Genomic DNA, 18,339 nt, shown 5'->3' on the forward strand with positions numbered 1-18,339 from the left:
AATAGAAATCACATCAAGATCCGAGAGCTTTACTCTAACACTTTAATTCTAGCCAGGTTTAATAAAAGTAATAATTAAGTAGTCATTAAAAGTAGCAGAATTCACAGTGGTTTGTGGTAGAGTAGAATGATTAAAACAACATCAATTGTGATCAATTAAAAATTCATACCATGAGCTTCCAACTCCGATTCATCCACAGTTTCCCATTTTGAAGGAGCAATTTTTAAGAATGGTTCTTCCTTTTTCTGAACTAGATTGTCTTCCACTGTGAAATTAAATTAAAACTATTTTAAAACTATCACCAAAAGATCAAATTGATTGGAGTATCTTGGTTTTGGGTGGAATTGAGAAAAGTGTTTCCATGATGTGAAATAAATCCAATATTCGTTTCCGTACCATTTACCCTCAGTGGCATTGAATTGACAATCTATTATCAGAATTTTTTCTAATTTCAGTTTTTAGAACCCTGATATGGAAATATTGAATACTATAAGGGCTATAACCAAGGTATAAGGAATTACAGCACGGAAACAGGCCATCTCGGCCCTACAAGTCCCTGCCCTGCACAACTTTTTTTGTTTTCTTAGTCCCACTTTGCCTGCACTCATACCATCCGAACCCTCCATTCCCTTCTCATCCATATATCCTAGTTTTATTAAGCTTCAGGCTTTTAATGATTATGTTTCTATAAAACTCACATCAAGATCCATAAAGTAATCTAATAAATGATACCAATGAACCTGCCTCCACCACTTCCAGAGTAGAATGCTCATTCCACACCAAGCTACCACTCAAAAATTAACCATGAAGTCCCCCCGATTCATATTACCCCTTTGAAAGCAATTCTATCCCTTTTTTCTGAACTCATTGTCCTCTTGTTTGAATCTAAATTATTCTCAAAGGGAAAAGCTTGTCCAAATCAAATTGATTGGAGTATCCCTTTCATAATTTTAAAGACCTCTATCAAGTCCCCCCTTAACCTTCTGCGCTCCAGAGAATAAAGACCTAACTTATTCAACCTATCTCTGTAACTTAGTTGTTGAAACCCAGGCAACAGAATACTACTTACCCCGTGACAGTCAGTTAAGTTTTTTAATTCTTCATTCGCTATAAAGCACTTTGGATTGTTAAGAAATCCAGAAAGTCACCACGTTTGGGAGAAAAGTTAGACTGTGTTAATCCCTAATAGCAGTTTTGCAGGGAAATGCTGACTACTTCCACCGTGCTGTTCAACTCAATCGCCAATTCTACTGTACAATGAATCGAGAGAGCACAAATGTTCTTAGTGTAGAGGGTGAACGCTCTTTGTACCTGTCCTCTCACCTGAACACCAATTATGTTTGGTGTAACTAGAGAGACCCCACTCGCTTAGCCATATCAAAATAAATTCCACACAATCAACATACTTATCTATCTTTATTTTGCCACGTCTTAACATTTTTTAAGTAGTGTGTAGGAAAGAACTGCAGATGATGGTTTACACCAAAGGTAGACACAAAATGCTGGAGTAACTCAGCAGGTCAGGCAGCACCTCTGGAGAGAAGGAATGGGTGATGTTTCGGGTCGAGACCCTTCTTCAGACTGATGTCAGGGGGTACAGAGATAAAATGTAGTCGGGGACAGTAAGACTGGTAGGAGAACTGGGAAGGTGGAGGGGATGGAGAGAGAGAGAGAGAAAGCATGGGCTACTTGAAGTTAGAGAAGTCAATGTTCATAAACTACCCAAGCGAAATATGAGGTGCTGGGCCTCACACTGACAATGGAGGAGACCCAGGACAGAAAGATCAGTGTAGGAATGGGAGAGGGAGTTAAAGTGCTGAGCAACCGGGAGATCAGGGAGATTTAGGCGGACTGAGCGAAGGTGTTCAGCGAAACAATCGCCGAACCTGTGCTTGGTCTTGCCGATGTACTGGAGTCCACACCTGGAACAGCAGATACAGTAGATGAGGTTGGAGGAGGTGCAAGTGAACCTCAGCCTCACCTGAAAAGACTGTCGGGGTCCGTGGACGAAGTCGAGGGGGGAGGTAAAGGGACAGGTGTTGCATCTCCTGTGGTTGCAGGGGAAAGTACATGGGGAGGAGGTGGTTTGGGAGGGAAGGGACGAGTTGACTGGGGAGTTGCGGAGGAAACGGTCTTTGCAGAAAGCAGAAAGAGGTGTAGATGGGAAGATGTGGCTAGTAGTGGGATCCCGTTGGAGGTAGGGAAAATGTTGGAGGATTATGTGCTGTATGCGACGACTGATGGGATGAAAGGCGAGGACAAGGGGGACTCTGTCCTTGTTACGAATAGGGGGAGCAAAAGTGGAGCCGCAGGATATGGAGGAGCCCCTAGTGAGAGCATCATTTATAATGGAAGAGGTGAACCCCTAAAGAATAAGGACTTCTCCGATGACCTAATCCTGGGCACAGATGCGGCATAGAGAGTAGGGGATTGTGTCTTTACAGGAAGCAGGGTGGGAAAAAGTGTAGTCTAGATAGCTATGGGAGTCAGTGGGTTTGTAATAGATGTCAGTCGATAGTCGCGGTCTCCTCTGATGGAGACGATGAGATCTAGAAGGAGGGGAACCGGTGGAGACGGGAGAAGAGGTCATCACTGGGTGGTGAGGACTCCTTCCCATAGAAAACCGGTGAGACCGACATCAGGCAGAGTCATAGTGGTGGGTGACTCCATTGTCCGAGATTCTGTGGAGGCAGACGGGACTCGAGGATGGTCTGTTGCCTCCCTGGTGCCAGGGTTCAAGATGTCACAAAGCGACTTCAGAACATCCTCAATTTGAGGAAGGACATTCCAGCCATCGAGGGAGTGCAGCGTAGGTTCACCGGGTTAATTTCGGGGATGTCGGGACTGCCATATGCTGAGAGAATAAAATTCCTCATATGTTGCAAAACATACTTGGCTAATAAAGTATTATTGTGATTGTGATTGTACACACTGGAATTTAGAAGGATGAGAGGATATCTTATTAAAACATATAAGATTATTAAGGGATTGGACGCGCTAGAGGCAGGAAACATGTTTCCGATTTTGGGGGAGTCCAGAACTAGGGGTCTATTTAAAAATAAGGGGTAGGCCATTTAGAACAGAGATGAGGAAAAGCTTTTTCACCCAGTTGTGAATCTGTGGAATTCTCAGAAGGCAGTGGAGGCCAATTCTCTTGATGCTTTCAAGAGAGAGTTAGATAGAGCTCTTAAAGATAGCTGAGTCATAGGACATGGGGAGAAGGCAGGAACGGGGTACCAATTGAGGATTATCAGCCATCATGATGCTGGCTCGAATGGCCGAATGGCCTGCTCCTGCACCGAATATCTATTGCCTATAAAAAGGCACGGAGGCGATGGAAGAAAAGCTCCACCTCGTAGCCGACCCAGAACTCGTTGAGGTGGGGACAGAGGGGAACAAAGGTGTGGCCTCTGCTGAGGACAGACTGTTCAGGCAGCATCTCTGAAGAGCGAATAGGTGACATTTTGGGTGACAACCCTTTTTCAGGTTTCACGCTACTTTTAATTCATGTTAGGATTTGAACTACCTTTAGCGTAATTAATACTTCACATTTCTAAAAATGATTGAACGATTTGCATGTATTTAAATATCTGTTATCAGAGATATATGGGATGATTTAAAGGCTTTTGGCAAAATGTCAGGGTGAGTGAGATATTCCACCTGAGGCCCAGTCCCCATTCCCGGCACACTCTAGTTTAGATGATAACCCTCTGGATCAGGTTAGTACAGCAGGTGGGTACAGCAGCAGAGAGTTTGGGAGGTCTGTTGGATTTAGCATGATCCAACTGTTCTTTCCAGAAACTATTCCATAACAGATCAGCAAATATCAGGGATGCATTAAAACTGTGCAGTGAACGCTGGTAAATATGATGCCAATTGCAAATGAATAAGCAAGTTCGGTATTCCGAAAAAACGCAGCGAATCATGGGATTTGTAAAAGGTCAAACGCTACAAATAAAAATCGAACGAAGCGCATTAGATTCAGCGAGTATAGTTTGGGTCCGATTTTTAATCTTTTTTCAGTGGGAGACCAGGCGGCGGGGGGGGGGGGGGGGGGGGGGGGGGGGGGGGGAGGCCGGACTGGTGGGGGGGGGGGGCGAGACCCGCACGCACTGCCGAACCACCACTGGACCAATCCCGGTTCTCCCCCCCACCACTCGAAGGTCCCATCCCCGCCCTAGGGGCGTCCGGACCGACGGGACACCGGCCTCCAGCACGGAGATGCGCCAACCCCCAGCTCACCTCCGTCTCTCCCACTGGGCCAACCACCAGCCCGGACCGACAATACCAGCAGCCCCAGGCCCACAGCCAGCGTCGACTCCAGCCCAACCCCGCACCAACTCCAGAGGAATCCGCTGCCTGATGGGCCGCAACGGCGACAAGTGACAGTTCGCCCACGGGTTCAGCCGCAACCCCAAGTACAAGACGGAGCCGTGCCGAACCTTGCACACCACCGCTGCCACTTCATCCACAACCCCGCGGAGGAACATGGACCCCGGCCTGCGCCACAGCGCCAGCCTGGGCTCAGCCTCCATCGGCCCGGCGCTCGACTGTGCTGCTCTGTGGGCGACCTTCAGCCCCAACCTGGAGTTAGGGTTGGCCCGGACCCTGGGCTTGGAGATGGGAGGGGGAGGAGGTTGCTGCTGCCGCCAGCACCACCATCACCAACAGTACCCCCAGCGGGTGCTCGGCCTGCCCATGGCCGGCAGAAGCCCGTCCGCTGACTCTCTCTCCCACCAGGACGACTCCAGCAGCATCGGCTCTGAATCGCCCATCTTCGAGAAGGGGCTGCGCCTGCCCATCTTCAGCAAGATATCGGTTTCGGACTGAGGGGAGCGGGGGTGGTGATGGAGGGCTGCCGGCCAACCCGGCGGGACATCAGAGCCGAGCTGGAGCCAGCGGCTGCAAGTCCCGGGCCGCCCCACCAGCCCAGGGCCACCCCGGACACCTACGGGATGGGGACGGCCCAACAGCACCCGCAGCGACGGAGAGCCAGAGCAGAGCCCAACCACGGACGAAACGCAAGCCTGCACACAGTGTAGCATCACTGCTGCTGAGACTGATTTATAGCTAGTGACCTATGACCTGGGCATGCGCCGTCGGAATACCAAACTCGCTTATTGTCTTACAATGTACAGTGAAAAGGAATTCAAGTCAATGGTTCAAATCACATAACAACCTTGAAGTTTTAGCAATATTACATTTTTTTAAAAAGAATTACTTCAATTGGCACAGGGGCCACAACATTTTATGATATGACAAATTCTAACCACAGTAAGTCAGATGTGTCAATATTGTCAATGTGCTTACTTGGCATGCCATCAAGGTCATCATCAACTGATTTCAAAGGAATCCCGTCAATATCATCTAGAAGTACTCCATCTAGTGGAATTCCATCAATTGGCAATCCATCAACATCGTCTAATGGAGAAATGTGGCCATCCATAATCGGTGCACCATCCACATCATCATGCACCTTAATGAAAACACATTACAGCAACACAAGGAATAAATGATAAATCATTGACTGGAAATACAGATAAATATTCCAGGTTTTACTTGAATGAAGACATAGGTGGTGTCATTTTTGAAGGAAGAGATTGTGGAATTATGAACACTGATTTGGTTAAATGCACGGTCGATAAGATTTTGTTAAAAAATACATTTTGTGATTCTAGGCATAAGGTACATGACGCTCTTGACCATGGCTACCAAGACTTCCACTGCCAGCTCGTACTCTCGTGTACTGTCTGGATCTGACATAGACTGGTAATTACCAATTTATAAATCTGAATTGTTCCGTTTTTACTGAATTATAAAGCAAAGCATACAATTTCTTAGGATTGATATTATATACCCAAACCTGATTCACGAGCATTATAAAATCCATGCCGTCATGAAAGACACGTTTATTTATTTACTCGGTTTCAATTTTATGTTTTAACTTTATTTTAGTGGTTCCAATCAGAGCTTTGATGGCAGAGAATGGTTCTGTGCATGAGCACTCAATGGGTTGGTGTTTGGTTATGCTGGAGATTTATGGGTACTGGGGCAGGGGTTGGGGAGGCAAGGATGCTGAGAGAGGGCCCTGGAGCGATGCAAGTATATAGGGACAGCAATTAGCAAATGTCTGAATACCGATATATTCATGTAAAGAGTAAAAGGGAACTAGAGAGGCAGGAAAAAATAAATTGCATTTATACAGTGTGTTTCCCATCTTTGAAAATGTCCCAGAGTATTTCAGAAGCAATGAAGTATTTCTCAAGTATAGTCAGTATTATAAAGTTGGAAAAATGTGTTCCCATTTGCACATAGCAAGATCTAACAAAGAGCAGTAAGTAACCAGATAACTTATTTTAATAATATTGACAGGGATAAATATTGGCCAGGACATTAGAAATTATTCCTATTAAAGAAGTAGCATTTAAACTTGTATGTTCACTTGCGACAATAAACATTTAACATCTAGATGGGGAAGAGAAGCTGGGGTAATAAGTGGTGTGATAATAATTATGTATAGGATTCTTGGTCGTGGAAACACCAGTCATTGGTTTGTTCCCACAGACCTATAATTATAGTTTTGAAATACAGGTGCACAACCTTTTATCCGGTGTTCCAGAAACCGAAAAGCTCCGAAAACCGGCCATTTTTTCCAGATGTCGTCTGCGCACCAAAGCTCGCGTTTGGCGCCAAACTTGACCCAAAATGACCCACGGTCAACCCAGGTCTGTACTACTGTAGCGGCTGCCTCCTCCCTGGAGACCGGGAGACGCTTAAACATCTGTAAATCATTGCTTAAATGTTAGTCAGTTAGTTTGGAGGGCTTTTATGTGAAGGGGGGTGAAGGGGGTAAACTTTAATTCTTAGTCCCCTACCTGGTCGGAGAGGCGGGGAGCGGTCAATGCCTTACCGGGTCGCTGTGCAGTAAGCTCCGCAGCGCTGTGGCCGGTCTGGCCGCGGGCGGCGCCGGTTGTAGCTCCGACCCCGGCAACTCTACCCCTGGCTGCGAGGCGCTCCAAATCCAGCGCGGCCCGCGGCCGGACGTCCCAGCTCCGAGAATGTCGGGAGTCGGCGGCGTCGCGAGCAATGCCTTACCGGGTCGCCGTGCGGCAAGCTCCGGAGCGCTGTGGCCGCCGACACACAACATCGCTGAGCGTCGCTGGATTTGGAGCCGCGCAGCCAGGGGTAGAGTTGCCGGGGTCGGAGCTCCAACCGGCGCCGCCCGCGGCCGGACGGAGCCCCCAGCTCCACGGCTCCAAATCCTGCGACGCTCCGCGAATGTTGGAAGAAGGCAGCCACAGCGCTCCGGAGCTTGCCGCACGGCGACCCGGTAAGGCATTGCTCGCGACGCCGCCGACTCCCGACATTCTCGGAGCTGGGACGTCCGGCCGCGGGCCGCGCTGGATTTGGAGCGCCTCGCAGCCAGGGGTAGAGTTGCCGGGGTCGGAGCTCCAACCGGCGCCGCCCGCGGCCGGACGGAGCCCCCAGCTCCGCGAGGTTGGGAGTCGCCGACCAGGTAGGTAGGGGACTAAGAATTAAAGTTTCCCCCTTCACCCCTACACCACCACCACCACCACATAAAATCCCTCCAAACTAACTGACTAACATTTATGCAATGATTCTCCCGGTCTCCGGGGAGGAGGCAGCTGCTCCAGACTTTTCAAGCCGCCCGCGCTACCTACCTAATCTACGCTAAAAATCTTCCATTCTGAAATCCGAAAATGTCCGAAATCCGACAAGTGTCTGGTCCCAAGGCTTTCGGATAAAAGGTTGTGCACCTGTACTACAAACGAGGTTCAGATATGTTTGGGACAAAGACACATCATTTATTTATTTGCCTCTGAATTTTGGATCTGTCTTCACTAAGGAGGACACAAACAATCTTCCTAATGAACTAGTGGCCAGAGGATCTGGGTTGACGGAGGAACTGAAGGAAATCCACATTAGGCAGGAAATGGTGTTGGGTAGACTGATGGGACTGAAGGCTGATAAATCCCCAGGGCCTGATGGTCTGCGGCCCAGGGTATTTAAGGAAGTGGCTCTAGAAATCGTGGACGCATTTGTGTTCATTTTCCAATGTTCTATAGATTCAGGATCAGTTTCTGTGGATTGGAGGGTAGCTAATGTTATCCCACTTTTTAAGAAAGGCAGGAGAAAACAGGAAATTATAGACCAGTTAGCCTGACATCGGTGGTGGGGAAGATGCTGGAATCAATCATAAAAGATGAAATAGCTGCACATTTGGAAAGCAGAAAGCTGCATCGGTCCGAGCCAGCATGATTTACGAAGGGGAAATCATGCTTGACTAATCTTCTGGAATTTTTTGAGGATGTAACTAGGGAAATGGACAAGGGAGAGCCAGTGGATGTAGTGTACCTGGACTTTCAGAAAGCATTTGATAAGGTCCCACATAGGAGATTAGTGGGCAAAATTAGGGCACATGGTATTGGGGGTAGAGTGCTGACATGGATAGAAAATTAGTTGCCAGACAGGAAACAAAGAGTAGGCATTAACGGGTCCCTTTCAGAATGGCAGGCAGTGACTAGTGGGGTACCGCAAGGCTCGGTGCTGGGACTGCAGCTATTTACAATATACATCAATTATTTATTTGAAGGGATTCAAAGTAACATTAGCAAATTTGCAGATGACACAAAGCTGGGTGGCAGTGTGAACTGTGAGGATGCTATGAGAATGCAGGTTGACTTGGACAGGTTGGGTGAATGGGCAGATGCATGGCAGGTGTAGTTTAATGCATATAAATGTGAGGTTATCCACTTTGGTAGCAAAAACAGGAAGGCAGATTATTATCTAAATGGTGTCAAGTTGGGAAAAGGGGAAGTACAATGGGATCTGGGGATCTTTGTTCATCTGTCAATGAAAGTAAGCATGCAGGTACAGCAGGCAGTTAAGAAAGCGAATGGCATGTTGGCCTTGATAACAAGAGGAGTTGAATATATGAGCGAAGAGGTCCTTTTGCAGTTGTACAGGGCCCTAGTGAGTCCACTCCTGCAGTATTGTGTGCAGTTTTGGTCTCCTAATTTGAGGAAGGACATTCTTGCTATTGAGGGAGTGCAGTGTATAGGAACAAAGAACGTATCTTTCTGAACAAGTATCAGGAAACACCCATCAATTTTGGAATACCAAGCTGGAGAAAAGGCAAGAAGATAGGTATATGCAGAATACAAACACGACTGCCAACAGGAGTAAGATTATATTGCAAGGTTAAGCTTCAGTGACCCATTGTCATTTTCTTATCACTGATGTTATTTTCTGAACAAAATATCTTGGTTAAAGAAAAAGAAAATCAATATTTCTATTAATAAACAAAATGTTTCGAATGTCTCCCATCACTGATGGCAAATAATAACTGTGCAAGTAAACTATCAGATAAAGGCTCGAGTTCATAGTTACACGGATAATAGAACCAGTTATTTCAAGAATCAATATCAGATTAAGGCTGACCCTCAGCAATGGATGTACAATTGGCTTGAGTCGGTACAGGGAAATCAGACTTGGCTGATGTACAACAATCACCAATTATTGATGTTCTAACTCAGTAACGACAATGTGGTCTCCAGTGAAGAGCAAAAACGTGAAATAAACCTCGTAAATATGCTCATTCTTCATTTAACAGCATTATAAAAAAGTAAGGAACATCAGCACATACCAGTGGCCTTTCCATTGCATCCTCATCCTGTTTCATTAGTCCAAGAAATATATTCTGTAGCCTAATGAGAAAAGGCTCTGGATAAACAGCCCAGTCTTCCCATGCTCGAAAACACGTCATTATCTTTTGCTAAAGAGAAACAAAATTAAAATTTACAAGATCAATATTTTTGTCCTAAATATACTTATAAATGAGTACTGCCAAGGAGGGTGGGTCAAATATTGGTATACAAATACGAGCTGTGGAGAAACAAGTTATTTACAAAGCATAATATGCCAGCAAAAACACTGTTCCAACCAGTGAGCAGTCATTGCCATTGACTCAAAGGAAAATTCAGATACAAATTAAGAAATAGCTGCTCTTATGAATGGATAGGCCCTTTACAAATATTTCTGTAACTATACCGTAAATTGACTTAGAACCTATTAAAATCCCTCATATAATGAGAAATAGAAATATTTTAAAATGCAGCCAGACTGGACAGATAATACAGTACTGTTACACCTATCAAAGCTGGAAATGAATCTCAACAAGATATTAAAACCAGCTGGAATTAATGACAGGAGACAGAAACCTAACAAAAAAGGGCTTCTCCTTCATAGATGTTGTAAGGATATTGTGACAAATAAATTTGAGCATATGGGAAATCGAACTGCAGATGTTGGAAATCTGAAAAAAAAGTAGTGTGCTGGAATTAGTCAGATCGTGTAGCGTGCGGAGAGAGAAACAAAGTTAATCCCTCAGGTCAATGGCCCTTCATCAGCACTAGTAGTTCCACCATTTTGTTTTTATTTTTAATCACTGAGCCCAGTTTCTAATTGTTCAGAAAGACAATGCACTTTGGCACAACTTTGCAAGCAATAATTGGACAGGTACATGGATGGGACAGCTTGAGAGGGATATGGGCCGAACGCGGGCAGGTGGGACTAGTGTAGATGGGGCATATTGGTCAGCATGGAAAGTTGTGCCGAAGGGCCTATTTCCACGCTGTATGACTATGCCAGATACCTTAAATGGTGGGCTATTTGGGAACTTATGAGGTTTTAAAACACTGATATTGGCACAACAGCTTTAGTTCAGTGAAAGGAAATTGTTGTCGTCACAACTTGCGAAGGTTTATCACAACCCCCTCCCTTACCCACCCGACTCCCATAAGATATGTTAGCCAAAAACATAATTTCAACCTATGCTTTAGCATTGTTTTCACCAATTTTGCTCTGTACTTTCCTTCAATTTAAATGTTTTGACTGTTCCAAAACCATACCTTGAACTGTTCTGCTTGAAGCCTCGCTTGTATCACTTTGTGGGCTTCGTGTAAATCTGTAAATATCTGAGGCAGCTTGGTTTCAAAACTAATGAAAGAAGAAAACCCCAAGTTACATGAGCAATGGCTTCTCAAAAATAATTTACATAAAGAAGATGAAACTCACTATTTCCTATAATAAGACGCATTGGCAACTTTTGCACAGGAATTATACAGGATGTCAGACACCAAGTACAGTCTTGCTATCTGCAATGGAAATTGAAATGTCATAGTGTTAGTTTTTTTTTAAACTTCAAAAGCTCTCATTTATTATCGGCCATTGCCAAATAAGATACAAAATAAATGTCATTGTCTAAATTACTAAACATATCCACAAAAACAGATTTGTCAAAAGCAAATTTTACTACACCACTTTAACCACACAAAATTGACAATATTTTCTCATACAATTGGTAACATACCTACCGTCTGCTCTAAATAACTGCTAAGTTCTAACATACTTTAACAATATATGGATAATAAACTTTTTAACGTTTACCTTTTTCTGCAGAGGAGTTTGTAAAATGGACAGAGATTCTGCAATACAATCCACTATTTCCTCTGCAGCCTCTGCATTATTCAAACAGAAGACCATCGCATCACCAATGTCATTGCGATGAGGTGCCAAACCTCTCAAGACATTCTCCAATTTATCTCTTTGCCTGCAAGTTTTAGAGTGTGTTAGCTACATGTTATAACTTTACTCAAATATGCTTAATCTTGACCTCAATTTTCAAAACAAACAATAATTATAACATGAAATAAATCCCTAGTTTACTATTGTGTAACCTAAAACAAACATATTATGTTAAGTCTGTGGAAGGGTTCCAACGTGAAACATCACCTAATCATTTTCTCCAGAGAGCATGTGTGACCCGATGAGTTACTCCAGCATTGTGACCTATCACTGTTTGTTAGCTTAAAGACTATAAACTGGAACAATGATGTAAAAATATATATTAATTGGCAAGATATTTATAATGTAATTAAGACAAGAACCTCGAATGATAAATTGGACTTTACCCCAATAATCTAACAAATGACTAAAAATTGCAGAGTAAAATTCAGATTGCAACTGATATTCTTATGAATATCATACAAAAATATAATCCATATTTTGTTGCAAACAATGGTGTTAGAATGTGGTGTATCATTACACGTGGTATCAGAGATTATGGGGAGAAGGCAGGAGAATGGGGTTAGGAGGAAGAGGTAGATCAGCCATGATTAAATAGCAGAATAGACTTGATCAGCCAAATGGCCTAATTCTGCTATCATTTATCTTATGAATATTGTGCAAAACGGCCAGTAACGTGATGAGAACATGTTATGTAATTAATTGCCAAATTGCTTATTAATTGTCAACACTGTTTTCTCCTTTGTATGAAAGAAACACATGTTGATAATTTTGCCAAATCTGCCAAGTTGTAATCACTGCAAAAAGTTTAGTATGCACTGCCATTGTGAAACCGACACCAGATTTGTCATTTCATACGGTCATAGGATAGTAGAATTAGGCCATTTTGCTCATCAAATCCACTCTGCCATTCAATCATGGCTGATCTATCTCTCCCTCCTAACCCCATTCTCCTGCCTTCTCCCCATAACTTTTGACACCTGTACTAATTGAGAATCTATCTAGCTGCCTTAAAAATATCCATTGACTTGGCCTCCAGTCTTCTGTGGCAAAGAATTCCATAGATTCACAACCCTCTGACTAAAGAAATGTATCATCTCCTTCCTAAAAGAAGGTAATTCTGAGGCTACGATCTCTAGTCCTAGACTCTCCAACTAGTGAAAACATACACTTCACATCCACTCTATCCAACCCTTTCATTATTCTGTATGTTTCAATGAGTTCCCCCCCTCATTCTTCTAAACTCCAGCGAGTACAGGCCCAGTGCTGACAAATGCTAATCATAGGGTATCCTACTCATTCCTGGGATCATTCTTGTAAACCTCCCCTGGACCCTCTCCAGAGCCAGCACATCCTTCCTCAGATATGGTGCCCAAAACTGCTCACAATATTCCAAATGTGGCCGTACCAGCGCCTTACAGAGCCTCAACATTACGACCCTGTTTATGTAAACAAGCCATCTTGAAATAAATGCTAGCATGGAATTTGCTTTCTTTACTACTGATTTGACTTGCAGATTAATTTTTTGGGAATCCTGCACCAGTACTCCCAAGTCCCTTTGCCCCTCCGATTTCTGGATTCTCACCCCATTTCTACTATTGTTCCTGTACCCAAAAAGGCAAGGATTACTGGTCTTAATGACTACAGCCCTGTCGCACTGACATCTGTAGTCATGAAGACCCTTGAAAGGTTTGTGCTGGCCAAGTTGAAAAATATCACAAACCCCCTGCTGGACCCTCTGCAGTTTGCATATCGGGCCAATAGATCTGTGGATGACGCAGTCAATCTGGGCCTGCATTTCACCCTCAGACCCTCAGAGGACATATGCAAGAATTTTGTTTATTGATTTTAGCTCTGCATTCAACACCATTGTGCCAGAGCTACTACAGTCCAAACTGTCTGAGTTGACTGTGCCTGAACCCCTCTGTCGGTGGATCACCAGCTTCCTGACAGACAGGAAGCAGCATGTGAGGCTGGGAAAGCACATCTCGGACCCGCAAACCCTCAGCATGGGAGCACCGCAAGGTTGCGTACTCTCCCCTCTCCTCTACCCTTACACCAATGACTGCACCTCCACTGACTGCTGCTCTTCCTTTCTTCTTCCCAACCCCACCTCCCCACCCCCACATCAGTCTGAAGAGGGGTCTTGACCTGAAACATCACCTATTCATTCGCTCCATAGATGCTGCCTCACCTGCTGAGTTTCTCCAGCATTTTTGTCTACCTTTACCTAATAAGATACCTTTAACAGCTTCCTACAGTCAGTTACGTTGAAATTCCTTCAGACAGTCAATTGGAAATCCAGTTATCAACTTACTCATCTTTCAGTTGCCCTTTCTTCACTGGCTCCTCTGGTTCCACAGGCACTTCTCCTTCTCCGTCCTCTGGCATGCCTTGCAAATAAGGATTCATGGGTGGAGGATGCCACATTGAACCACACTTAAATATCCGGAAATCCTCCAGTCGCCATTTTGTTGGGGAATCACCCTAAATACCAAAATAGCATAAGCACCTCATACGTGAAAACTAATTAAGCTTATTGCTTGCATAATATTGATGTAAAATAATTAAAATACATTATTTTTTACCTGAAGAATAGAAAACAGCTTCCACCTATAATAAACGTGTGCTGGGTCCTTGTTCTTGAAAAGGAATCTGATGAAATTGTTGAAAGGAAAGAGTCAGAAATGTCATCACATTAATACACATAGAAATTCGAAAAAATATTATTCATATTTACCTAAACTGGGGGTTATTGATTTCTCTATTCATAATTATAGCTTCAAAGGCTGGACCTTCACGAACTACAAATTCAATCATTCGATGAATTAGGCACAAAAGATTCCTAATAGAATAAAAGAAAATTAAACACTGTTCAAAAATAGTCAGTTAAATATATCCTCAAAACAAGCAAATGACGAGGTACTTTTAAAAGTGGAGTCCTTTTGACATTTCAATCAACAGAAATAAGACAAGGTTCGATGTTGATGCTGTTCCCTTTCTCAGTGTAATCCACAATCTTAAAACAATTGGGGCTATGTTCCAAAATATATAAATCAGATCAACAGTCCAACAGAAAACTTCAACAACTACAACCAACTATATTTTTACTGCATTGCTTACTACTATCAGCTACTACAGTCAATATTCTTGCAATTGCATTGAGAAGATTAATTAAAAAAAATTATGTTGCACTAATTTTGTATATATTGGTGTGAAAGACACTATTTCTGGGGAATGGAACCAATTTCTATTTTTGGCACTCAGGATAAGCACCGGGTAAGTATAGGAAAGATGGAGTAAAGTTCGGCTTCTCTGTTCTGCTCAAACGATAGGACTCATCCAAAGCTGAGAAGGTTATTGGCTGCAACCTTCCCTCCATTGACGAACTGTACACTGCAAGGGCCAGGAAGCGAGTGGGTAAGATCATCTCTGACCCCTCTCACCCTGGCCACAAACTCTTTGAATCACTTCCCTCTGGAAGGTGACTCCGGACTGTTAAAGCTGCCACAGCCAGACATAAAAACAGCTTTTTTTTCCACGAGTAGTAGCTCTGCACAATAACCAAAAATCTGTAGCCTCCTTTTGCTCTGGTATTATATTTAATTCACATGTTTAATCAATAATGTTTTATTATTAATGTTTAATGTTTTATGTATTATTCTTAACTGTCACTATGTCATGTTGTCACTTGCGAGCGGAGCACCAAGGCAATTTCCTTGTATGCGAATACTTGGCCAATAAACTTATTCATTCAAATATTCATCAGCAATTTCTATTGTAGGATTTTTATTGCCAGTTGAAATTCCAGTTCACTACTTTTGTCTCAAACCCACTGGGAAACATGTTACGATTGTCCAAACCTCACCACCTTGCACCAGCAGGCAAAACTGATTGATCTGGAATTAAATTCTTGTCCCTGATGATGATGGAATTTTTCACTATACTACTCAACCTTCCCCTCTGATAATTGTAAACTCAATGTTTCGCCTAACAAATATGTCAGAACTTTTTTTTGGCAAATTCTCTTGGTCATTTGCTTATTTTCACTTATTTATATCAAGAACCAAAAAACTGAGAAATCATTGTGTAGAAAATCAGGAACAATGTCAAATATTAACACCATTCAGCGCTTGATGAAACCTTTTAAAGCCACAATATACAGCTGTGATTTATTTGGCAGTAACTTGGTTAGATATAGTGTCCTGGTGCACATGCAAAGTGAAAATATGGATACATTTGCAGAATGGAAACTTCAATTGAGTCAATTGTTGCTGATAACTATTGCTTAATGTTCTGACTTTCATAAACACTACTCAATGATTACTTGCTATTATAGAGATAATACTATTGAAGGAACATGTAGACAATGGATGGAAGCTCTAAAATTAACTAGAGTTAAATGCATTTTATTCCTGCTGTACATATTCAGGACAAAACATTTTGCTCGCATACTGGATGTTCTTGGTGTTTTACCATCTTATATTGCAGCTTTAAAACAAAATTGCTCTTATATTTACAACCTTTTAGAATGTTATAACAAAATATAACAATATCTGAAAATAACAGATTAATGTTATAAGTTGGTTTCATAAATCCAATGTAGTTGCTACATAAGTATAGGTGTAATTTATAGTGTATTACCTGAAAGTATCAAGTGTCCATAAATTCATGTGGCCGAGTTGATTACTAACAGTAAAGGCTACCCAACTGTGAGGAGCTAACAGGCTCAAACCGTGCTTGTGCATCCTTGTTATCCCACGAAGCCTTGGTTGTTGGCACGGACAGTGAAAACCAGCACCAGACTCCACTCATTTCAGCGTTCTGAGGCACCAGCAAGCCACCACTTCAAGCCCCTGTTCCTCTGGTCCATTCATTGCGCTGTGATTACGGCACACTCTATCCAGAAATCTATTCCCTGAGTTTTGATTTAAAGCTATTACGCACCAAGAGTCCCCATTCCTCTGAGCAAGACAACACAGCACAAACTCAACCAATTACGTAGCAACAGCAAAGCATAGGTCTCCTCTGCAACAACATATTAGCTTCTAAAACCTCGACTAATATTAGTATAAAAAACCTAACTATAATTAATGAAACTATGTAAATACTGTACAATTGTAATAGTTAACTCTAAAGAGTTATTTTAGAAAAGCCATCCCTATGTATTATTAATTCCACTTTCAGATCATGAATTAAAGGAACATTTCTATTGTTGCTCGCAGAAATGGGGTTCATCTTTTAGGGCACGTAAGCACGTGTAGAAAAAAAGTCCTTTTGTTTAACTAAATGTCTTGTTGCAAATAGGCTGCTTAGTCGTAGTAGCAGTAGTAGTAAGAATGAACTGAAAGTGTACCTTTCTGTTGGGATAACCACTTTGACTACGGCTTCGGACAGAGTCTGCACATGAAGTCACATCAAATAGTAAAAATATAAAGAATGTGAGTATTGGCTGGTGAAACACTGCAGGACATACAGCATCAAGAACAAAATAAAAACAACAGTTGATATTTAAATGCTATGTTTAGCTGACGTTTAATATAAAACAAAACAGACGTACAGCAGCAAATATTCCAAAACAGCTTACTCACCAGGGCATTTGGCCTAACATAAAATCTATACATCTGGATTCTGATAAAAAGCTTGCTGTTCCCTTGCTTGTTCAGCAGCACATATTTACTCTACAGAGTATTGCTGGATTCAACCATCAGTTGCTGGGTCTCACATGAAATATTTCTAAAATATCACTATATGGATGTATGCAGAGGATCAGAATACAAACTAAAATAACCTTGGAATCGTGGGAATCAGGATGTGAAAAATGATAGAAATGATAACGGTTATGATCAACATTGTCCAGCAATATTGCAGATTTCTTTTAACAATATGGTCAATAGCACCCCAGAAGATCAAACAAAAAACTATTTTGTTTTAAACTATTATGCAATAATAATACAAGATCATGTTCACATAATACTGGGAAAGAGTAATCTGCAAAGAATGTATTCATCATGTTCTGTATGTGATATTTTTGATTGGATTTGTAACTGAGTTAATGGTGGAACAATATGTCAGGATTAGCATCTAATTAAAAGGTTGGTGCTGAGAAAACATCATCTCTCTCTCTTCATCACAGAAATAATTTAAATAATCACAAAAACTGTAACGCTGCAAAATGTGCATCTTTGTCGTATTTTAGTTCTTATGTACAGTGAAAGTTGACCATTAGTCGTAGAGCTCAAATTTTACACTAAAAAAAGTGTCTTTATAAAGAGTGTGGGCATTTAGTTAGTAACTGTAAATCTTGAAAATACCGCAATTACTGTCACTCTATTAGAATAGGGATACAAAGCAGAAGGGAAAATGCAAAAAGAAAATGACATGGTTGTTTTGAGAACTTAGAGAACAATATAAAGGTTTACATCCTTATTTAAAAAGTTGATTAGTCAGAGGACATTAAAATTAAAAGTAATTTGATGATACAAATTGGAGAGGACCTGTGTAGCGTTTTAATCTAGAGTCCATTAACACAAGACGATATAATAATTTCTATGAGGAAGTTAAATAGCAAAGCTGCTTTCAAATGGAGGTAGAACTGAGATGAAGTATATGGGAGGTGGCTTGTGTTAAGTATTAGTTTTAGAACACACCAACTAAGCCCAAAGACATGTTTCTGTAATTAAAAGTATATAATAATATTGGATTATAACAAAATCAGTTGGATTGACTAGT

At 42.3% G+C, this 18,339-nt stretch overlaps 1 protein-coding gene across 7 annotated transcripts in view; it reads right to left on the reverse strand.

Annotated features, from left to right (window-relative positions):
* Positions 1-18,339, reverse strand: part of LOC129701999 (U2 snRNP-associated SURP motif-containing protein-like) — a 48,004-nt gene that overhangs the window by 10,120 nt on the left and 19,545 nt on the right. For 6 of the 7 annotated variants that reach the window (XM_055643463.1, XM_055643464.1, XM_055643466.1 and 3 more), the window contains 10 exons: positions 16,964-17,007; positions 14,348-14,452; positions 14,196-14,262; positions 13,925-14,094; positions 11,470-11,632; positions 11,098-11,177; positions 10,932-11,019; positions 9,668-9,796; positions 5,311-5,476; positions 170-265 (listed from right to left, as the gene is read on the reverse strand). In XM_055643463.1, the coding sequence (XP_055499438.1) occupies positions 170-265; positions 5,311-5,476; positions 9,668-9,796; positions 10,932-11,019; positions 11,098-11,177; positions 11,470-11,632; positions 13,925-14,094; positions 14,196-14,262; positions 14,348-14,452; positions 16,964-17,007 (1,108 nt within the window). The remainder of the gene's footprint in view (positions 1-169; positions 266-5,310; positions 5,477-9,667; positions 9,797-10,931; positions 11,020-11,097; positions 11,178-11,469; positions 11,633-13,924; positions 14,095-14,195; positions 14,263-14,347; positions 14,453-16,963; positions 17,008-18,339) is intronic. The other variant, XM_055643469.1, reaches the window with a different exon arrangement.

This window comes from Leucoraja erinacea, chromosome 12, assembly GCF_028641065.1.
Source record: "Leucoraja erinacea ecotype New England chromosome 12, Leri_hhj_1, whole genome shotgun sequence".
Lineage (NCBI taxonomy): Eukaryota > Metazoa > Chordata > Chondrichthyes > Rajiformes > Rajidae > Leucoraja > Leucoraja erinaceus.